General features: G+C 38.8%; 1 protein-coding gene across 3 annotated transcripts in view; it reads left to right on the top strand.

The window, feature by feature from the left end:
* Positions 1–23,305, top strand: part of PPP2R5E (protein phosphatase 2 regulatory subunit B'epsilon) — a 139,910-nt gene that overhangs the window by 56,594 nt on the left and 60,011 nt on the right. For 2 of the 3 annotated variants that reach the window (XM_045201980.3, XM_024567865.4), the window contains exon 3: positions 20,059–20,255. In XM_045201980.3, coding sequence (XP_045057915.1) covers positions 20,059–20,255 — 197 coding nt within the window. Of the gene's footprint in view, positions 1–2,069; positions 2,316–20,058; positions 20,256–23,305 lie in introns of those variants that run through there. The other variant, XM_045201981.3, reaches the window with a different exon arrangement.

The raw sequence follows: 23,305 nt of genomic DNA, 5'->3' as shown, positions 1-23,305 counted from the left end.
GATGGTGTATTGAGTTTGGCTGAGGCAGATGTGAAGTAGTATTCTTTTTTTTTAATCCTCACCTGAGGATATGTTTATTGATTTGAGAGCGAGAGGGAGAGAGAGAGAAAAAAGAAAGAAATATCAGTGTGAGAGAGAAACATTGATTGGTTGCTTCCTGAACATGCCCCAACTGGCGATCAAACCTGTAACCTGGGTATGTGCCTTGACTGGGAATGGAACCCTCAACCTTTTTTGGTGTACGGGACGGTGTTCCAACCTACTGAGCCACTAGCCAGGGCCCAAGTAGTCGTATTCTTACATGCTGTCTCAGTTTCTAAATGTGAATGGTTTTCTTTTTTATGAAATGATGCAGACATTGATAGTTCATGGCCGAGACTCAGATATGTAGTAGATACTGCGGACATCATAAAGGATTCTCCTGAGAACAGCCCATTGAATTCAGTGGGTATTGGTGGGAAGATTTGGCTTGCAAATAAGCATTTTAAAATAGAAATGTATTGGGGTTTTTTGATGTATGTAGGAGAGTCATAAAACAAACACTCTTAATACTTTATACTCTTCTAAATGATTCAACTTGTTCTTTAATTTTCAGTTGTTAGTGAACCCTAGACAGGTATAATAAAGTAGCTTTTTATTTAGTTAGGTTTGTACTAAATATATGCTCTTATTCATGAATGTCATGAGTAAGTAACTTACAGATTACTTTATGACTACTAATTGTTAATGGGTTGAAATCAGTAGAACTTCCAAGAAAGAATAAAAGCAGTGACCACCAGCGGTCTTATAATAAGTTCTATGTGCTCATTAACAAAAATAATACAGTAACATAATAAGTGAACTGTCAAAATTGGCTTTCTAGTAATACACCAGTATAGTAAGACATTGAATGCCGTAGAACTGGTAATTGCAGCATAACTAATATTTGTATTACTTGGGTGAATGGTTGAGTCTGTTTTTGAAGTGTGAGTATGGTGTGTGATATTTGAACTCACTCCAGCAGGGATTTGAAACCCCCTTATTGAAGGCTATAGAATATAAACTTCAGTGGCAGGAGCAGCAGGCTTCTTGTGACATACAAGACGTAGGTTTTAATGTGGACTGTTACTGTGTATATAATTTTGAGCAAATCTTGTTGAATCTTTGATGCAACTCAGGTTCCTTACGTGCAAAATGAGTATCATATCTAGCCAGCCTAGCTCTTAGTTTTGTTAGGACCCTCAAGTGACAGCTTAACATTTTCAAAACGCTGTGAAAAACTTTTGAGTGCTCTACAAATGCAAATTAGCATCAGTTCTACTTTCAAATGCAAGGGCATTGTCTGGGGGAGTGTTCTGGCTCCAGCTTGTGTTTATGTTTTTAATGTTTTGATTAGGTTCATAAACTTTAAGTATCATGATCCTTTATTTTTTCTTGCTAATTGAAATGCAGACTGTATGCAATCGTATCCAGCTATATAGCCACACGCATACGGTCCCAGTACTGTTCATGACCGCAGTTCAGCATGTATCAGAGGTTCCGCTGTAAAGTTCCCTTTGGGTGCTTTTTTCGTTGTAGCTTGGCTCTGCTGGGGTATAAAAGTATAGGGCCTGAATATTTTTGGATGGAAGCTTTCTTTTCTTTTTTTAAAAAGGGAATGAATGCATGCTATTAAAAACTGTGTCTTTTTTTTTTTTTTTTTGCCTTTTATAACATTTTATAAAAGTTTAAAAAACATGTATTTTATTAATTTAATGATTTAAAAATGTATTGGATATTATGACTCCATACTCAGAAAGTTTTTTTTGCTTTTGTAGTTTTTTCTTTTAAAATATCCACTGACTTTAGTGTATTATCTAGTTAAAAGGACGTAAATCGTTTTCATAAACTAATCATAAGTTAGAAAGAGCAATGATACCGTGAACATCTGGATACCTTTCCCAAGTTAGGAAAAATTAAACTACTTACAATTTATAAGCCTCCTTAGATCTTCATCAGTAAAAGTATTCTCGGTCTTTGTTTTACATTTTAGTAAAGTGTGTTGGAGACTGGTCAAGACTTAACACACCCTTTCTAGGATGTATGTCATGCGGAATCTTGTGCTTTCTCATCTCAGGTGGCGAGAATGAGTGGCCCTGACTCAAGACCATCTAGTCGATAGGAAGGCTTTTGGCTTAGGCAGTGATCTGCACCAAAGGCTCTACCCAGTCGAGATGGGAGTGACTTGGTGTACCAGTCAGAACCTTTGCATTTGAACTAGACACGGAGCAGTGGAAAGCAGGAAGAAATGCTGAAGACAGAAGAGTGATTTTAATGGGGGGCCATAGTAGGATTCCGTAAGTTCTTGCTGTTACGTGATTCTGCCTTTATTGTTGCTTTACTGAAATTACTCTTGTCAGGGCCACCCCCAAATCCGATGGACACGCGTATCAGCAGCATTTGATACTCGTTTACATTCTCCATGTAAACATATTCCTCTTTGGCTTCGGTGCCACTGCCTTGGTCCTTCTGCCTCTGGCTGTTCTTATTCTCTGTGCTGGTTCTTCCTCTTCTACTTAATTTGTATTTATGGGATTTTTTTTAGGGCTTCTGTGTTGTACTTTCTGTACTTTTGCCATAGGTGGTCTCATCTATCCCTTTGGCTTTAAGACCATTTATATACTGTTGTCTCTCACATTTCTGTCTCCAGCCCTGACCTTATTTCAAACTTTGGTCTTGTATATGTAGTTGCTGGCTGGACATTTCTAGGCATGTCTCCCAAACATCTCTAACTTAACACATTTCCAGTGGAACACTTGATTTCTTCCACTAAACTATTTCTTCTCTCTTTTACTTACTGACTCTCTATTCATCCAGATGTTCAAACCAGACAAATGATAGTCATCTTTGCTTCCTCCCTTTTTTCTATCACTTTCACACCCCTCCCCAGAATAATTACTATCAGCAAGTACTTTCGATTCCACATCCATATATTTGTCCACTTTGTTTGCAGTCATTATCATGACTCCATAGCTGTTCTGCATAGCAGTGGTCTGCTAACTGGTTTGCTTACTTCTTCTCTTGCCTCTATTCCATTCATTCTACCAGAATAATCATTTTAAAAATACAAATAATACAGTATGTCTCTCCCTCAGGCTTTGACATTGCCATGGTTTCTCAGTGCATCTGGAATGACATCCAGACTCCTTCCTTTGACCTTTTGCTATTCTCTCTTCACCTCGGCTTTTTTAAATGCAATTTTTCTGACATTACTAATTAAAATTTAATCTTAAAATCAAATACATGTGAATTGAAACTCCTGAGTTTCTAAAAACTCGAATGGACTTGATGTTTTCCTCTTCCTCTTCTTTTCCTCACACTCCTCTTAATTTAATAAAAAACACAGCAAAAACAAATCACAAGTAGCCTTCTCCCAGTCTCCCAAGTCTTGATTTTAGTAGGTATCTCTCAGACTTCTTTGAGAACTGTTTGGGTTGTTTCATTAGCATCAGGGGGATTTCTTGAAGGTTACAGGAGAAGTTTTTCCACTTGTGTATCTATTATCAACTGTTCTCATTGGAAGTGGCTTAGAAGCTTTACTTCTTGTTTTTGGTGATACTTCATTTTCTGGGTTCTTCTCTGTTGCATCCTACAATGAGCATTCTGCCTCATTGTTTGAGTTTTCTTTATCTTTTTTAAATTTTTTATTTTTTATTCTCACCTGAGGACATGCTGATTGATTTTAGAGGGAGGGGAAGGGAGGGAAAGAGAGGGAGAGAAACATTGATGTGAGAGAGAAACATTGACTGGCTACCTCTCGCATGCCCCCCTGACTGGGGACTGAACCCTGGACCTTTCAGCTTAGGAGACAATGCTCCAATCAACTGAGCCACATTGGCCAGGGCCAGTTTTCTTTACCTTGTCTCTAGCTGCCCATGGTTTCATTTTTAACCTTTTGTTTTTTGTTACGCATTTGCTTTGTAAGTTGAGCTTATCTATTCTTCTGACTTTCACCTTGCTGGGAAAATTCTGGGATCTCTAGTCTCTCATTTAGCCCCATGTTTCCAGTACTGACTTCAACCTCTGCTCCCTTGGATGCACTGGAGTTAACTCCAGTGTCCTCAATAGTAAAATGCATGAACTTCCTTGGTAAATGAACTTCTATGTTTGGTGATTCCACTTTTACCAGCAGTATGTCATTCTTCCAACCTGGAAAGAGTTACTAATCTTTGACATTCCTTTTCACTATATCTTAGTATGACAAAAAAAATCCCTTTATTCCCATCTTCTAAATGTGTCTCAGGTTCCTTTTCTTTCCACCTCCTACTGCCATGAGATCAGTATAGGCCCTCATAGTGCTTCATGTTTGGTTTTGGTGACATTGTTTTGGCAACAATTTTCCGTCCAAACCTCTCTAAAAACACTTACTCTTTATGCTTATCCCTGGCCAACGTATATCTGTAGTCAGCTGCATGAAGCCCAGAGTACTCTGCGTTCCTTCGTGGCCCAGTTCTGATTCTGCACTCTTGTCTCCTGCTCCTCCTAGTGAACTGTCTCCTCTGCTCAGTCACGCGTGTCTTCCCTTATTTCCCCTGTAATGTGCTCACTCCTACCTCCATCCTGTTTCTGCCTAAAATGTCTTCTTACTTTTTTCCTTTGTTTATTTCTTGTCCTATTCATGCTTCTCTGAAGTTCCTTACGGGAGCAGTTCAGCCTACCGGATGTCTTCTTGACCTTATGCCGAGCCAGTGATAACACAGGGGTGGATGCTCAGTTCAACTCATCAAAAACCTATGCGGGAACATAAATGTCAGGTGTTCCAGAACGAAATGAAGCAGCCAAACCTCTGTGTCGTTTCATTTCCCTAAAAAGTAAATTAAATCCAAACATAATGTTGAAGTCTTTAAGTAAGGTAGCTTAGGTGCAAAGGAGAATGTTGGAAGGCCAGAGAAGACTTGAAATTATCATTTGAGAGATTTAACACCATCATATAGGGGTCCTTTAAATATTAACAGAAATAACAAACCAGCTAGAGAATCTGTATAATTTGCTTGGTACAAAGTGGAGGTAGATGACTGGACTCATGTCTGCCTCAGTCTCTATGTTAAAAAATCGGGAAGGTGAACCCTTCCATGTGGTCCCTCCAGTGTATGTTGTAGATATTAGATGAAAAGTAACAAAAGTAGTGATAAGCCAACTCCTTTTACTCTATAGCAGAGGTGATAATGTACAGGTGATAGATTGCCTGGGTCCGAAGCTCAGCAGAAGCCCTTTCTACCTATGTGATCAAGAACAAGTTACTAAATATCTCTGGGATATTTTCAATATGTAAAATAAGGATAATCATGCCTACTACACAGCATTATGAAAAGAATTGAATGAGTTAATACATTTAAATTGCTTAGAATAGTGACTGTCTCAGAATAAGTGCTTACTAAGCTTTTACGATTATTATGTATACATGATATGATTGGAAATGAATGATTCATTCAAGATTTTCAGGAAGGACTATTTATTGTGAAACAGGAAATGTCTCTTCAGAATGTGTATCTTTTTTTTTTTTTTCATACCTGTTCTGTCTTTGGTGACTTTTGTTTGGGTTTATTCGTTCATTAACAAATACCTTTTGACATTGCTTATAGTGTTGCAGATCCTGAAAGGGCAGATTGTCTGTAGGAGATTATGGTATTTTCAACAGAGGGTACATTGTGAAAAATACTCTAGTAAGGATTGTGTGAATGAGGTTGTCCCGGCCCATCTGGATCTAGTTTCGTCGGAAGTTTAAGACATACATATTTTGTGTGTGCTGTCCATTCCCACGGAGAGCCTGGTGCCTGTTTTTCCAGATTTATGTAATATGAGAATTTCCAAGATCTAGATGAAATGAATGTCATTTAAAAGGACTCTCCTGAGCTTGCTGCACTTGGCCTTTTTCAAAGACACATTGTCATTTGTGTGAATGCTTGGCAACACTCAAGTCTTTGGACTTCAGGGTGTCTCAGAAACTATTGCTTGGTCAGTTTTGTGATACAGGCTGCAATAATGCTACAAGCAAACAATGTAAATTGTTAAAACTTCAGAATAAGATAGTTTTATTCATTCATTCATTCATTCATAGAGAGAGGGGTAAGGAAGGAGAAAGAGAGCGGAAGAAACATTGATGTGTGGTTGTCTCTCACACCCCCCCGACTGGGGGTGGGGACCTGGTCCGCAACTGCAACCCAGGAATGTGTTCTGACTGGGATGGAACTGGTGACCCTTTGGTTCGCAGGCTGGCACTCAATCCACTGAGCCATGCCAGCCAGGGCTAGTTTCTATTTTTATCCAGGTGTGCGCCCCTTCTCCCCCTCCCCCACCCCAAGATCAATTGATAAGGCTTGCCTTATGATCCTTGTGAAAGCAGAATAGATGTGCCTGCAGGGGCTCCAGATAATTTGCCCATTTTATGTCTGAAATTCCCATTGTTGAAATTAGGCCATTGAATGAACCCGTTTTGCTATTGTTTCCATGAAGCCTTTGCAATAGTATAAATATGTTTCTGTATGGCGAGCCAATTAGCTCTTTAACAGTCAGGAAGATTAACCACATTTTCAGAAGAAAAGGCCAGTTTTTGTGGGTGTGGAGAGGTCATGAGCACTGGGCGTTATTGGGGTGTGCCTTAGGGAGGGGTTGGAGGTGGGCTGTAAAAAGGGAGGTAGAGGATGAGGAAGACAAATTCATTGCTCTGATCCCTACAGTTCTGCTGCTACACATCTCTGTCCAAGTTAATGTCAAATATATTTTATTTTGCCATGAAATTGTCATACTTTCTGGCTCTGGTAATGAAGCTGTTTCTACCCTGTAGTTATCGGCTCATACTAATAGACCTGAATATCTTGCAACCTCAGTGTTCTCATCTACAAAATCCTACCTTGCAGGATTTTTTCAAGGCTTCCATGAGAAACTACATGGAAGGACCCTGGCTGGAATATTTTAGGTCCTCGCCAAGTGCTTTCTCCTTTCCTGTCTTGGCCCATGAGATTTAGGCAATTATTATTATTTTTTTTTGTAATTTTCCTTTTATTTACATATGTTAATCTTTTTTTCTCATGACTGAAGTTTTTTGAGGACAAGTATATTTCTTTTTCATTCTCTGCAATATGCTCTTAATAGTACCTTGTACCTTTTCTTCATAGAGCAACCTGTTTTATATTTAATTATATGACTATTTAATTAGGTTTTCTTCCCTTTTGGTGTAAACTTCATGAAAGCCAGGATCTTGTTCGATTTTGCTCAGAAATGTATACATAAGACCTAGACTAGTGCCTGGCATGTAAAAGGTGTTCTGTAAATATTTGTGGAATGAATAAATAAATGATTGATTTTTAAGTTAAACATAGTAGATTCTAAGCAAATACAGCATATTCCTTGTAGATTTAGCCTGAGGCCTTGTAGGAGGCTATAAAAAGCTTGCAGAATTTTAGCTCAGACCTTAGATCGTTAACAGGGTGTGTGGAAAAGAAAAATTGTTTACAAAATACTTTGAAGTGGTTTAGTACTTAATGTTATTTTAGTGGTAGGTCAGTAATATTGATATGAATATGATATTGTAAAGAACTCTTCAAATGTAAATTACTATTACTACTTTTAGCTAGTATTTATAAGCTAACATCTGTAAATATTAATGTTAATTCAAAATTTAGACTCAGGACAGAACTGTCAAACATTGCTTGTTTTTCTTTCCTTTGCAAACATAGTGTAAACCAATTTGTATCTGGAAGGAGCTTTGGGAGGTGCGAGAACCCGGTTTGTCCTGGTCTTGGCAGTGCTCATCCAGATGGTTGAATTCCTCATAAATTCTTGTTTTTCTGCCCCAAATGGCCTGTTAGTCTGTCATTCATTTATTCAAATGCTAGCTCTCTTCACTCTCCAGGATTTCGACACATTGCTGATGCATGTCCTGACAGCTGAGGCATTTCACATACTGAGTTGAGTCAGCATCCTTACCTTTCCTCTAATCAAATTACATTTTTATTGTGAAGTAATCTCACTGGATATTAGAAGGTCAAGCTCAATATTATTTTCTGCAAATAGGGCTTATACAACTGGACACAAAGCAAGGGAAGGGAAGAAACCCTATACGTGTCAGCAATTTATGTTCATCTGTTAAGTATTTTTTTAAAAAAGCTGACATTTATTGAACATTTTCCATGTGCCAGGCATTGTGTGAAACAGTTTATGTATATCTCATTACATTCTTGAGCTCGCACTGTGACAGAGCTACTATTCTTAGACTCATTTTGCAAAGGACAATAAGGCTCAGCAATGCTTTCTATTTATTTTTATTTTTTAAAAAGATTTTATTTATTTACTTTTCAGAGAGAGGGAAGGGGAAGGAGAAAGAGAGGGAGAAAACATCAATGTGTGAGAGAAACAGATAAGTTGCCTCTTCCATGCCCCCAACCAGGGATCTGGCTCACAACCCAGGCATGTGCCCTGACTGGAAAATGAACTGGCGACCTTTTGGTTCGCAGGCTGGCACTCAGTCCACTGAGCCACACCAGCCAGGGCTCAGCAAATCTTTTTAAAGGATGTTTAGCAACTGAAGTTTATTGAGCACCTGAAATGTCCCATTGTTGTGTGTATTTTTATTCATTCACTTAATCTTTAAGTCAACTGTATCAGGTAGGAAATATTATTATACCTTCATTTACATAAGAGGAAACCAAAGCACAGAGATTCACCTATGGTTTCCCTGCTAGGAAATGGCAAAGCCAGGCTTAGAATCCAAGTGGTATGATTCTGTAGCCCATTGTCGTAACTGCCACACCATACTTCCCCAGATTGCCCAGCTGGTATGTGGTGGAACCTGATTAGAACCAGGACCTCCCTGACGTTAGAGGGAGTGTGTGGCCCAAAGGACAACCTCAGCATCTGGAAGAATGCAAGATGAGTTTACTGTTTCTTGTTTTTGTTTTTTCAGTTTCCCAGTGTTCTGAAAGAAGTTGAGTTAATTAGGCATTGCAAGCATTTCTGTAATGTTCCTCCAGAATTATAGCCGACGGACTTTTGAGATAGTAGATTGAGTTGCTCAGCTTAGTTTTAATTTTGTTACTTTTACTAACCCCAAATCTTATTTCTCATATTTGGTCTGGCTCCTTAAATGAAATATAGTTATATAATGTGTTTTCTGAAAAAGAAATTCACTTTTAATATAACTGAAGAGAAAATGTTTGTACTAACCAGCAGCATGTTTAGCTAAGCCCTAAAGTACAGCATTGGGCATAGAATGCTGAATTATATCAAGATTCAGAAAAAAGGCTTGGCTTTTTTTCATTAGCTTGCTTATCTTTAGGTCTCGATGACTTTTCCTACCCTACGAAATGGATGTTTGTGGTCAGGACATTAGTAGTAAAAAAGGGACTTACGTTGTAAATATCTTGGCTCAAACTGGTGTCCTGCCTTACTATTCAGTGTTTTAAAATGCTTTTCTGCTCTGAAGTATTAGACTTTCCAGATACATCATTTGTCTTTAAAAAACTCTTTGTATTACTTTTCTATACGTTTTAATTTTGGAGTTATACATTCACAATTAAACATACTTACATACATATATGCATATACACAGTGAATTTCTATTTTATGTTTGACAGTATTGTTTTTATACACAATAGGAAATAAAGTTTTAAAAAGATTTCACTTTTTTTTAGCATGGTGTTTCAAATTTCAGTTTTGGATTTCCTCAACCCTTATATATGGGCTTACCTTTATATTTAATTTATATTAATTACTACCTTTTGTACAATGTATAGATGAGTTGCACAGTTAATGGGGTGTTCTACCTGCCATCACTGGGATTTATTGCCCAGAGTATAAGTGTACATTCTTTATTACTCTTGGGACTAGAGGCCATTCCACTGTGGTCACTCAGTCCTGTGTCACTCTCAGGAACTTACAATCTCATATTTAAAACTCCCACCTGAGGTTCAGAAATAGCATCTCTAAGCTGGCATTGCAACGTTGGATTGAATCTATTCTTTACTTTAAATCTCTTTAAAAACAGTTTAATGATGTCTTTGGTGTCATCTGTAAGTTGTAAAATAACAGTGTGCTTAATTGATATTAATGTGATATTTATATGTGTATCCATCTATCTATCTATTGGTTTTTAAACCGCATAGCATACTGTTAATAGCTGCAGGTTCATCCCATTCTGAACTGATTACATTCATGTTAATCCGCAAAACAAATGGAAACTAGATAGGCCATTTTTTTCCCCTGTAGAAGTAATCTCTTGGGGAGAGAGGAACCCTCAATTAACTGAAATACTTGAAAATCATGTGTTCTTTTATTGCAGGGTTTTTTTGGTGGGGGAGGGTCAATTTAAGGGTAAGTGCTTGTAGATAATCTGTAACTCCATTAATTTATTTCTTTACCTTGTAATTATGGCATAAGTAAGAATAGTTTTTTTGGAAGATTTTTGTTGCTCATACTTCCGAATGTTGCTGAAAATTGGTCTTCAACAACAGTGCTAGCTCTTGGGTACAGCCTGGAAGTTTGTTCTATTAATTCCTTTTTATCAGAATATGATTTTATGATTTGCTCCTTGTGTTAAACGAAGTGCAGAAGAGAAGGCAAGTTATGGTTATTAGAGGGTTCTAAATAGGTGGCCTTTGTTTAATTGAGGTTTGTTATTAAAATTTAAACAAAAATTTAATGTTTCTAGAAATGTTTTAAGAATTTATTTAAAATGGTTTTAAAATAATTTTGAAGATATGCCAATAATAATATAAGTATTTCCACAGAGAAAATAGTTCTACTAACAGTTAAAAAGTTGGGAATTTATCTCACACTGTATGCTGTAGATACTTGATAGATGTTTGTCAAACGAAGGGTAACTTTTTGTGAAAAACACTTTCCACCTTACAGACGGTCTTCATTTAATCCTCATTCAACCTTGTCAAGGACATTTTCTCAATTTTACAGATAAGGAGCCCAATGTTCAGAGAAGTCAGTGCCTTGCTCAATGTCACCTGGTGAGCAGTAAAGGTGCAATTTTCGTTCGGAACCATAGTCAAGGCTGGAGTCCTTACAGTATTTCACAAGGCCCAAGATGATTTCCTGCAGCTGCTGCTCATCCCTCTCTGGCCTCTCTCTCTCATTTTCCACTCGGGCTCCAGCCACGTTTGCTAACTCACCAGCATGCTCCGTCCTGTCAGGGTGCTTTCACATTTACTGCCATCTCCGCTTTTTGTTTTATCCCCAGACTCCCTATTGACTGACTCCCTCGCCTCCTAAAAGTACTTGCTCAATGGTGTCTTCCACATGAATATTCTATTTAAAATTGTATCCTCCAACCCCAACACACCAAATTGCCCTTGCCCTGCATACTGTTTTCCCCCATAGCATATTTATTATTTTTCGTTCCTATTATTTGTCTCTTCCTGCTAGAATGTAAAGCTTTGCGAGAGAAGGGATTTTTGTCTCCTTTTTCTACTGTGGTATCCCAGCAACGCCTGGACCTCAGTGGGCATTCAATGAATATTTCGTGAATGAATGAATAAGTGAGTGAGTGAGTGCAAAGCCTATGTTCTTTCCACTAGACCTTCCCACTTTTCATTTGTTAATGGTAAACTTGACAAAATTATTAGGTTATTTTTGCAGTGGAGGGCATTTCCAAATTATACTACTTTATTCATGTTGTGCATTCATCTTCATTTTGAATGCTTATCTTCTATTCTTCTCTCATCCTTGAGTATAGACCATTTATTTTTACAAGTTTAGAGAGACTGACAGTGTTGGGTAGAAGTTGCAACGGCTTCTGTCCTGTGGGTGAGCCTGGTAACAGGAGAGTAATCTACACGTATAATTAGGAATTGGATGAATTTTAAATGTTTTATGTCTTGTTCCAACAAATTTCAGTGACTGCTGTGGCCTTAGAGGACGAAGCGTGAAAGATGATAACCAATGAAGGGTCGGGGACAGAGCCACTTACTGGAGGCTCTGTGCCTGTGTGCCTTGTGTGTGCTTTTCTCTGTTCACTCTGGCCGGAACAGAGTGTCAGAAACCCTCTGAAAGCCCCGAATCCTATAATTTTGCTGCTGAGGCTACTAGTCTGCGTCAGAAACCTTTGGGATTTGGTTATAAATTAGAGAGCATGTGTTTGTCGGCATTTGGGAAAGGCAAACAGGAGCGATCCATGAAAGAACCATAATAAATACATGCTGATTGTCCAAGCTGGGAAGAATAATTAATATTAATACATTATTATTTAAAATGAATCTACCCACCTACTATTGTTCACTAGTTTAAGGCTGATTTTGTACTGTTTGAGTTTTTAGAACATTTAATTTTCAAAAAGTCAATAAAAATTTCCTTTATTTTAGGTTCCAACTTTTTAAAAAAATTGATACTAATATTTAATATATAATGAAAGATAGACAACTGCAGAAATAACACACTGAAGTAAAAAGAATACTATTAACACATTTTAGGAATGATAGTTATGTTGTTTTAGTATTGAAATCCCATCAAGATGGCCGCGGTGGTGGAACGCAGTAGGTCCAAACACCAGTCAGTAGTTAGGCTGCATGGTAATGACCTAGAGAGTTTTAAAATTACTGTAATTTAAATTTTTTTGGCTATAGTTCCTAGGGCTTTGATTTAAAACTACTGAATCAAAATTGGAAAGGCTAAGGAATCCTTATTTTTTTATTTGAATGTATTGGGGTGACATCAGTTAATAAAATCATATATGGGTTTCAGGTGTACAATTCTACAGTATACCATCTGTGTATTGTATTGTGTTCACCACCCCAAGTTGTCTCCTTCCGTCACCATTTATCCCCCCGTTAATTACTGTCTGCTAGCTCCTTTCACCCCTCCTTCCCTCTGGGAATCCCATCCTGTTGTGTGTCCATGACTCTTCTTTTTTTTTCTTACCCTCTTCACCCTTCTCACCCAGCCCCAAACCCCTCCACTCTGACCGCTGTTAGTCTGTTCTCTGTATCCCTGAGTCTGTTTCCACTGTTAGTTTATTTTGTTCATTAGATCCCACATACAAGTGAAATCATATGACAACATTTCTTAAATAAGCAACTAACCATGACAGTTTATACATATCTCCAATGGTGGTGGCTATTAATTGCTATTATTTATCACAATCACCATCATCATTGTTGTTGTTATTGGTGTGGGCTCTGGAGTAAGATTTCCTGGGTTTAAATACCAGCGACAGTCCATACAAGCGGGACAGGTTGCGCCAGTGATTTAGCTGTTCTGGGCCCCACGTTTTTTTCATCTGAAAAACTTGGATATTAATAGCAACTGATCATAAGGTATTTTGAGGATTAAAGGGGATACTGTATGCCAGGAGCTTAATACGGTGCTTTGCAATAGAAAAAGTTCATTATACTGCTGTTATTTTTACATTGAACTTCAGTCCTGGCTTTTCTTCCTTTCAGTTGTTTAATGAATCCTCACACCTTGGTCTCATTCTTACGATATTATTTTATCTAGGTAGCCATTCTATGAGGCACATTTTGAACCTTTAAAAGAAGTGTATGCTAATAATCAGTAAAATGTTTTTCAACTTTCTGAATAGATTGGAAGGAATTCTAAAGGCAGCTAACTCTACATTAATTTATTTATAGTTGAGGCCAAGAAGGAACACTTTCACTCTTGTAGATGTTTCCAGGGACCTTCCTTTGCTTGGAAATGGAAAGTTTTCACTGTTAGCTTTAAATAATCTAAGAGAGAAAGAATTTCAAAGATGAAGGAGATGAAAGAAGGATTTTAAAGTTATTACTTTAAAAAAGGGGGGTTTTCAACTGTGGCCACAAATTGAAATCACTTGGAACACCACACCACCACCACCCACCACCCACACCACACCCCCCACCACTCACCATCCCACCCCACCCACCACCACCATCACCACCCCCACCACCCTACCCCCCACCCCACCACTACCACCCACCACCACCATCACCACCCCCCCACCACACCACCACACCACCACCACCCACCACACCACCACCACCCACCACCACCCACCACCACCCACCACCACCACCACCCACCACACTACCACCACCACCACCACCACCAGTTTGTGAACCTGCTGCGTTGAGTACAGTAATAAAATAAATAATAGGGATGGTCGAGTATATAATACTTATTTTAGCTAACATGGTAATTTCTTACTTGCTTATTTTACATGGAACTATCTGTGAAACCATGTTGTACTTGAGTACAATTCATAGGCTATGAAGCCTAATTTTATTATTTGATTCATTATAAAGATTTACAAATGTTTCCTTGTTTTGCTGAAATATTGGCTAGAACCATGATTCTTTTGGGTATGGAAAGGAATTCCTAATAGAAGCATAGTTCCACTAGTAAAATAGGATTCTTTTTATGTTTCCTGAACATACAAAAAGTAGTCACATGTATCTGTGTTTAGAAGTAAAGTTGGTGGCAAGGGTTTGGACAGACAACAGCATGGACAGGCAATTAGGCACCTTACCATATGTGCTAGCCTTCAGTCCTCGAGGCTAAGTCAGGTTCGTATCTGGTACTGTGGGGCTGGTTTTCTGTAAATATAGGTTCATATTACCTTATGCAAGTAAAATTCCCACTGGCTTCGTTGAAGTTTTGGAGGGTCTGGTGTGAGGGACTAACAGCATCCGTGGCTGGGGATTCATACACCATAGGGACAGTTCCAAGGGTTGAGGTTGAGTGGATTGGAGACCACATTTACATGCCCAGTCTGTAGGTACCTTTATTTTTTGTGAGAGTTAGAGAAATGGATGTAAATTGGCTAATACTGGGGCATTTTCAGGTGAAAAGCATTGTTAATTTAGAAGGATTTTATTTCAGATCTTTTGAATTGAGTAGCTGGTTATAAACTTTGTTCAGTAGGACTCAAATATGTAAACATGACCACTTCTTAGAAATATTTATTCACTATATTTTCACATATATTTTAACAGTCTGTGTATAAATGAGTTACCAGCCTGCATCTTTTTTTTTTCTTTAAAACCATTTTTGCCTTCTTCCTGTGATATTATGGCTACGAAATACAAGGATGTGGACCTTTTTTATTTACTTGGTTGGTGTATTTATTTGCAGATATGAATTTAACATTCTGATTTTCAACAACTGCAGGGGACTGGAGTCCCAGAGTACCAAATCTGAAGGACACCAGGCTTATATTTTGTTTCTTCCACCTTTGCTACTTTTTGCTTTGCAAAGTCCGGGCTGAGTCAGGCCCTAGGGAAAGGTGGGTTGATACTGGATTTATGATCCCGTGCCCCAAATATTAGATGGGATGGAATGATGGAAACTGTTGACTGGGGTGGCGGGGGGATGAGTCTGCCAATTAGAAACAAACACATAATAATAAGCAACCATTCCTCAAAATCATACTGAGGGTGAGGGGAGGTGTGTGTTTGTGTGTGTGTGCACGGTGCACATGTGATGGGGTGGGCTAAAAAAGATTATAGTTCTGTTGACTGTTATTTAGACACAAGGAGAATCTGCCTCCTAAGTGAACTCGTGTTGTACCTCTGCTGTTGAATTCTGTGACCATTTTTCCATTACTGTGGCACTTGGAAATTTTAAAATATTTAGCTAATAATACCTTGGAGGTGGGAGTAGTTATTTTCTCTAGCTTATTGATGAAAGTTGATGGGATGATGGGAGATGATAATAGAAAAGGCATGTGGGAGGAAATGACTTATGTTTAAAAAGGAAAGAGAAGGACAGTACAGTGAGAAATATAGTCACCAAGTGGATTTACCACTCAGCCGGTCACTACGTTCTTCTCTGGAGTGAGACGCATTTTCTGAAATCAACTTAATTTTAAGGGTTGTTCCAGACCAGTGGAATCTGACCTCATGGGATCTTCTCAAGCTGCAATAATTGGATCAGTTATTCTTCCCTTTAAACAAATACTAACATTGGATGGGTGGATTGTTTTGCTAATAAACCATCATGGTATTACATAACCACTAATTGATTCCTTATTATTTATGGTTATGATTCTGTGGGATCCCTCTCCTGGGCTCAGGGGTAGCCTTTGTAGGCCACAGATTTCCATTTGGAAGAGAGACAACATGAACATCCATTACCTGGTCAGCTTTGGGATTCTAAATCACTTAATTTTTCTAATTTACATTTATTTCTAAATGTCTATATATTTTTTCCTTTAAGTTACTTTAGAAGTTTTTAGATATTCAGGTAGATTTGGGAGATGGTAGCTTTGAGTTGTTAAAATCCGGTGTTATTCATTGTGGTAAAAATGTACTGCCTGTCTGCCCTGGTCGGTGTGGCTTATTTGGTTGGAGCATTATCCCACTGACCAAAATGTAATGGGTTCAATTCCCTGGTAGGGGCACTTACCGGAAGGTAGCAACCAATCAATGTTTCTCTCCTGTGTCAATGTTTCTCTCTCTCCCCGTTCTGCTCTTGCTAAAAGCAATGAAAAAAAGTTTTTTTCTTTGGGTGAGGATTTTAAAAAAATGTACTGCCTGTCTGATTTTTTCTTTTTGCCATTTATGAGATTTTTCTTTATGGCCTAGTACCTGATATGTTTTATAAATGTTTTTTACAAAGTATATTTGTATCTGCCTCTGGGACTGGCTACATAAACATTAAACTTTTATTATTGAAACCTTATGAACTACTTAGAGAGTGTTCCTTCTTCGATGCTGGCCTGCCCTATACTTTTCACATCTCCTTTTTCAAATCCCACTGGAGCTGGGGAGGGGGGACAAGGGGGTTGGGACCAGCATGGCTCTGTGGGTCAATCAAGGGCCAGACTTTACAGGAGAAGCCCTTTCCTTCGACTAATTGAGGGCGTCCTTCAGCATGAAGGAAGATTTAAAAAAATTGTTGCCATAAGGGAATTGACTCTGAGGAAACTTCTCCTTTTCTTTGAGGCAGTCTTGATTACTTAACTTGTTTAATTTAAGGAGAGGAAATCACTTGAGAAGAATTTAGTCTGTGAAAAAGGATGAAGCAAAGCTTATTGGGGAATGGGCTAGAGAGGAGAGAGAAGGGGTTCAGTATTGTCCTTTATGATCGGGGCACGTTGGAGACTAATTCATGCTTTCCTTCTGCATTCTTCCTCTTCTTCTCCCTTTGCACATTCCCTGTTCTCTGGAATATGGTATGTTGCTCTTACTCTTGCCTTTCACCGAGTCTGAATACTGCCTGGTGGTGAAGAGTCCAGACCCTGAAGCCAGTCTGCCCGAGTTTGAATCCTGTCTCCACTGCTTGTTAGCTCTGTGACTCTGGCAAGTCACTGAATCTCTCTGTGTCTTGGTCTTCTCATCTATTAAATTGGAAATAGTACATACTACATAGGGTTGTTTGGATTAAATGAGATATAATGTGTGGAAATGCTTAGAATAGTACCCAATATATGTACCCAGTAGAACTCAATAAATGTAAGCTGTTACCATTGTCCCATCAGGCGGCTAGCCTGTTTCACCTTTGTCTATAACATTATATCAGTTTGGATAAGTGAAGAATACATTTCAACTGCCTAACATTAAAAAAGGACTAAATGTTAACTGCATACATTTTTTTTAAATAACCAAATATATGAATCTCTTGAATATTATTGCAGTGACTACAGAGATTAATTGTGGTTGTCACTGCTTCAGTATGATTTGCTTTTTGGAGAAAAGGTTATTATTTATAGATGCTTTCCTAATTCATATGTGCTGAGTTATGGAGTTCTCCATGTAGATGGTCTGGTTTTTAAGCTGTATTAAAGTTATACTGTGTCCAAAAAAAGATTAATTAAATTTTCCCCAGAAGATTTTAACTTTAATGTTACATTAATAAGCTTTTTCTTGTCTCCTATACAGCATCAAAACTTACAATTAGCTTCGAGGTATGGGGTCTGCTTTAGAACTTAGAAAACTTTAGTAATTAACCATGATGGTCCTGTGCATGTAATTAGCCATTGATTAAAGGTATATAGTCATGTTCATAAGCAGCGTTTAGTTTTTGTTTATTTATTTTAAACATTGAAGTAGGTAACAATCAAAGAGAAAACTTGGTCTGACTAAATTTAGTTCAAGTTTCGAAAGTGATTAAGTCTAGGGGCATAGAATAGGACATATCTCATGGCTTAACCCAGTTTCCAAAGTCTTTGACTATAAGATATTGTACATTGGGCCTTTGGGGACCTATGGGGGTAATGGTGGGAGGGGCAACTCAGTGGTTAAGAACGATTTCCAAATTTATAATTTGTTTTTGTCAAGAGTAACAGTGATGCTATATACCTTCAAAACTACTGACTACTTCTTGTTCTCTCGTATCTTATCTGGTAGAGAAATCCTATGTTTTTAGGGGTCCTATCCACTCTCACTTAGGCTTACCCTAAAGTCGATGTCAGTAGGCAGTGTTTTGGGGGAGTTATCCATGACATCCTGAACACTTGGGCTAGCACTTGGGTTGTGGGATGTGAGGAGGAGGAGGAGGAGGAGGGGGTTGTGGAGAGGAGTCATGTGGTCCCTGTGAATAGGAGGAGCCCAGCCCTCACTCCTTCTGCTGGGGCTTGCTGGTGGCTCTCAGGTGAGTGCTGTTTGCTGCTGCACTTGAAGTGCAGGGAGCAGGTGGCCCATGCTTTGAAGCTGCTGTCAAGCGTTTACTGGGAGGCTGGCAACAAAGGGTGCAAGCTTGTTAAAGTCCTTCATGAGTGGTATAAAGGGAATGTGGGAGTGTGGTTAGAGACACAGGCACTGTGCCCAGTTCCATAACTCATTCATTGTGGGACCTCAATGATTGTCTCTAATTTTCTTTTTAGAAAATAGGGAATAATAATATAATGCCACCTGCTTACCTCCAAGAGTGTTTTGAAGATTAATGAGTTAATTGCCTTGGAACAAGGCAGCAGAGCTTACTCTGGTCATAATTTCATTGCCTTTCTAGGGAAGCTCCAGTTTAGGGGAACAAAATAGTGGAAAGAAGGTAGGAATAGAATGGCTATCTGCAACTTACTGTATTTCAAGTTCAACTATAGGTTAGGTTTCCATTTTAGCTGGGGAATTTTAACCTGACATTTCTAGATATTTTTTATTTTATTAATTTTTATTTTTTTATTTTTAAAGATTTTATTTATTTACTTTTAGAGAGAGAGGAAGGGAAAGAGAAAGAGAGGGAGAGAAACATCAATGTGTGGTTGCCTCTCACACGCCTCCTACTGGGGACCTGGCTGGCAACCCAGGTATGTGCCCTGACTGGGAATCAAACCAGTGACCCTTTGGTTCGCAGGCCCGCACTCAATCCACTGAGCTACACCAGCCAGGGCTCTAGATATTTTTTAGAAATAACATAAAACCAAATGTCTGGCCTGCTGATTGTGGGAAAAGAATAGATGTTTGTTCTGAGAACATATTAATAAAGATGTGAGTGGGTTTCTCCCACGGTAAGGAAAGAAGATGGGTCAAAAGAAGGAGCATAGATTTAAGCAGAGATTGTTACTGTCCCAGTGCCAACGTGCTCTTTTGAGGGAGTTGGTATTACTTCATTTTGTTGACTTTTCAAGTTTGTTTGACAAAGAAACTTCATGGATATCAAGCCAAAACAAAACACACACACACACACACACACACACATACACCAGTTACTTTAAATACCAAGGATGTCAGCATGAAATTAAAACGAATGAACTGACATTTCCGCTTTGAAATTTTTTGGTAAAACGAATTTAAACCAACAGTGAAAACTTCTGGCTTTTACCTTATAATGGGAAATTTGACCTTTTTCAGTGTTTTTGGCTTAAGGATGTCGACATTGGGTTGTTCTTGGGTTAAAATTTGCTTCAACTCTCTAATGGCTCTTGGGAGTTTGGTCAATCTTTGGTGTGGAATAACAAATGCTGTCACTTGTGTTGGTATCTTGTAGCTTTTCAAAGACAAGGTCTCCAAGGTAGCGGATGTGGTATCCCCTCCCGCCATGTGTGACTGTTCAAAAAAACACTGTTGTCATGTGAATTCTTTTTTTTTTTTTTTTTTGAGCTTGCTTTTGAAATAACTTTCACAGAGAATTCCTGTTACCTAGAAATTGATGACAGACTTACACCATTTCCTTTTTTTTTCTTAGACGTTCCATCCTCAGAGCAGCCTGAACTGTTCCTAAAGAAACTTCAGCAGTGCTGTGTCATTTTTGACTTCATGGACACGCTATCTGATCTTAAAATGAAAGAATACAAGCGCTCCACTCTTAATGAACTGGTGGACTACATTACAATAAGCAGAGGCTGTTTGACAGAGCAGACTTACCCTGAAGTAGTTAGAATGGTGAGTTTCTTTTTTTTCGCCGGGGACACTTTTAAGCACCTTCCATAGCAACTCGCAGGTGTATTTATTGCAGGAGTCAGGTCGCTTGGAGGTCACCTCCACAAAAGAGAGCCAACCTTCTGAGAGCTAAGCACAAGTAGTCGGCACAGTGCTAGAAGTTGAAGAGCATTATTTTATGAGAATGAAGTCCGGAACTTTTCACCTACAACAGTACTGGAGGAATCAGTGACTTTAAACTATGAAGCCAAGACTGCCAGGGCTTTATTGGATTTCTGGCCTTGGGAAAAGAGCAGACACAGGAGAATCAACAAAACTTTTAGATCTGTGTTTGAAAAATATTCAAGCCTGTTGGATGTCTTGATTTTCTCCCCTCCTTACTCATTTTGGTATATTAGAAATGGCTTTATGCTTAATAAAATGTGATTGATAGAATCTAGTTAAGCCTCTCTTGGCTTCATAAGGCAATTTTTATTCTCCTTATAATCTTGAAATCAGGGGTGATGTCTTTCATTATTTTTGAACAGTGTCTTGCACTTTGTGTGGTTGTTAGGAGTTAAGAGAAGAAACATTATTAGTATAATGCAAGTAATTATGCTCTTATTGTATCAATAATTATATTAGTTTTTCAAAAGCTGAGCTAAAATATGGTTCTCTGTTAGATTTCTGTGGGAGGGTGTCCTTCTTTGGCATCCTGGAAGATCTGGGATCTATAGAGTGCACACTATTTGGGTGGGATGGGGTGGGGGCCGGGCTGGTCTCCTAACGGGTGCAATAGTGCTTCAGTGACCCAAAAGAGTCAGTGCATATTATCATAACATGAGAAACTGACTGATGTGTGAAGGTCCTTTCAGCACATTCAGTGTATTCCTCAGATCCACATCTGAGTGCATATTTCGTTTGTGGCTAATTTATAAGAATATAGGACCAGAATGTTTTGTAGGTTAACATGTGGCTCTCGAGCAGTGGTTCTCAACCAGGGTGTGGTTTTGCTTCCCAGGGCACTTTGGAAATGTCACAGCCAGCAGTGGGAGGAGTGTACTTACTACCAGCATCTAGTAGAAAGAGACTAGAAAGGCTGCTAAACATCTTAACAATGCATAGCCCCCACAGCAAAGAATGGCCTGGCCCCAAAGTCGGTGCTGCTGTTGAGAAACCCTGCTCCAGAGCTTGCATGTTGTATAACCCCTTAACCTGGTACTTAGGATCTTCTCTAGTCCACCTGCCTTCTGCAGAGGATGGTCCCTGGTTTAAACCTACCTGTGTCCTCAGCCAAGAGGGTATCCACTGTTTATAACTTCCTTCTACATCTTTATACAGATAGTTTATGAAAGTGTCAGCACATATAAGCATGTATTTATTTATAAATCTTGTTTTTTGTAAATGCAAATATGTATACACTTTCTCTGTAACTTACTTTTTCACTTATCAATATATAAGTAAATATGAAGCTGCCTCATTCAGTTTTTTAGCTCCATAATATTTCATTGTGTGGAGGGGCTATAATTTATTTAACCTGTATCCTGTGAATTTGCTGATTTGTTTTTCTTTCCTTTCTCCCATTTCTGGACTTTTGTGTATTCCCCCCCAGACCCCTCAACTAATTCTGATTCTCCCTTTCCTTTCAGGACCGGGCTTTAATGCTACCAACTGTTTGCTGAAAGAGCCCAGAGTTCTCTCCTTCCTTAAGTTCCACCCACTTGGGTTGGGTTGTTTTTTCAACAAACTAGTTCATTTGTTGCTTAAAAAAAAAAATCTTTTCACATGTTTGTTTGATTTTTCTAATTAGACTCTAAGCACTTCTAGTCAAGAAGTGTGTCTCGTGCATCTCTGTGATCTCTTAAGGCCTCCTAGCTCAGGCCTACCTGAAGTTGTTGGAATGAGTAAATGAACCCTCTCAAAATGTGAGCATTTCACACATTTGAGTCACTATTAAGATAGCGAATGTCATTGGATTCTAATCAGTTTTTAAACCTACTATTTGGCATAATCCAAAAACTCTTTCATTCTTATGAACCAACTTGGTTCTAAACTAGCTTTGGTCTCTTAAAGGAGACCATTTTCTCTTCTCCCTTATTATTTCCCTGTACCCCTCTCATCCTACCCCTTGCCCCAAAAATTTTTTTAAAGATTTTATTGTGTGTTTAAAATCTACTTGAGCCCTACCTGTATCTGTCTGTAGCATGTGTGGTATTCTAGGGCACTAGAAAATTAACTTTCTTTGTGGTAGTTTATGGTCCTTAGAGGTGTAATTTCTTTTTCATATGATTTGTGAAATTGCTAACTATTAATTTTACGTGGTTCTTAGGCAGTCCGGTGTATTCACAGAGAAGGAGGTAGTGTGTAGAATAGAAAGGACTTTGGAACTACACAAACGTGGTTCAGATGTCAGCTCTGGCCACACTTGCTTCGTCACCTTGGATGGAGCCCTCCATCTTGGGAGCCCTCGGTTTTCATGCCCTGCTCAGAGGAACATCGGATTCGGGGAAAGGTGGTCACAGTTTCTCTTACCCTGCTCCATAAATACTCCACCTGAGTAAAATCGCTGTGCTTTTGTTTGTACGTTAAAGTTCTTACCGCCTCGGGTATACACACAACCTAGTAAACGGGGAGCTTACTGCTCTATAAAAATGGCTGGAACCAACTCCCCACAGAGGGTGCCCTCTACTGCCTTCCCTTTTGCCACTTCTGAACCCCTTGTGTATGGAAATTCTGGTGCTGCTACTGCTCACCTTCCTTATCTGTGTCTTACCTGCATTTTGGGCATTTTGTGAGGATTTACAATAATTTGTATAAAGCTCTTAGAACAGTCCCTACGACACGGCAGACATTCAGTTAATCATATTATTATTATGTTTTAATGATTTCGTTATTAGATACTTGATCTGACAACGACAACTGCTGGTGGAACTGCAGTTCCTGGCTGTGGACTGAAAATGCCCCATCAGCTAGATGTGTTTATTCCATTGCCTCAGTGGTTCTCAAGTTCTGTACTCCCAAGGCGATCCTGCCCTTTGACCAGTCCCTGTCCCACCTATTCCTCTTTCCCGTTG

Source organism: Desmodus rotundus, chromosome 7 (assembly GCF_022682495.2).
Source record: "Desmodus rotundus isolate HL8 chromosome 7, HLdesRot8A.1, whole genome shotgun sequence".
NCBI classification, from domain to species: Eukaryota; Metazoa; Chordata; class Mammalia; order Chiroptera; family Phyllostomidae; genus Desmodus; species Desmodus rotundus.
The sequence above is the reverse complement of the archived record's forward strand: the minus strand, read 5'-3'. Positions and strand labels throughout refer to the sequence as shown.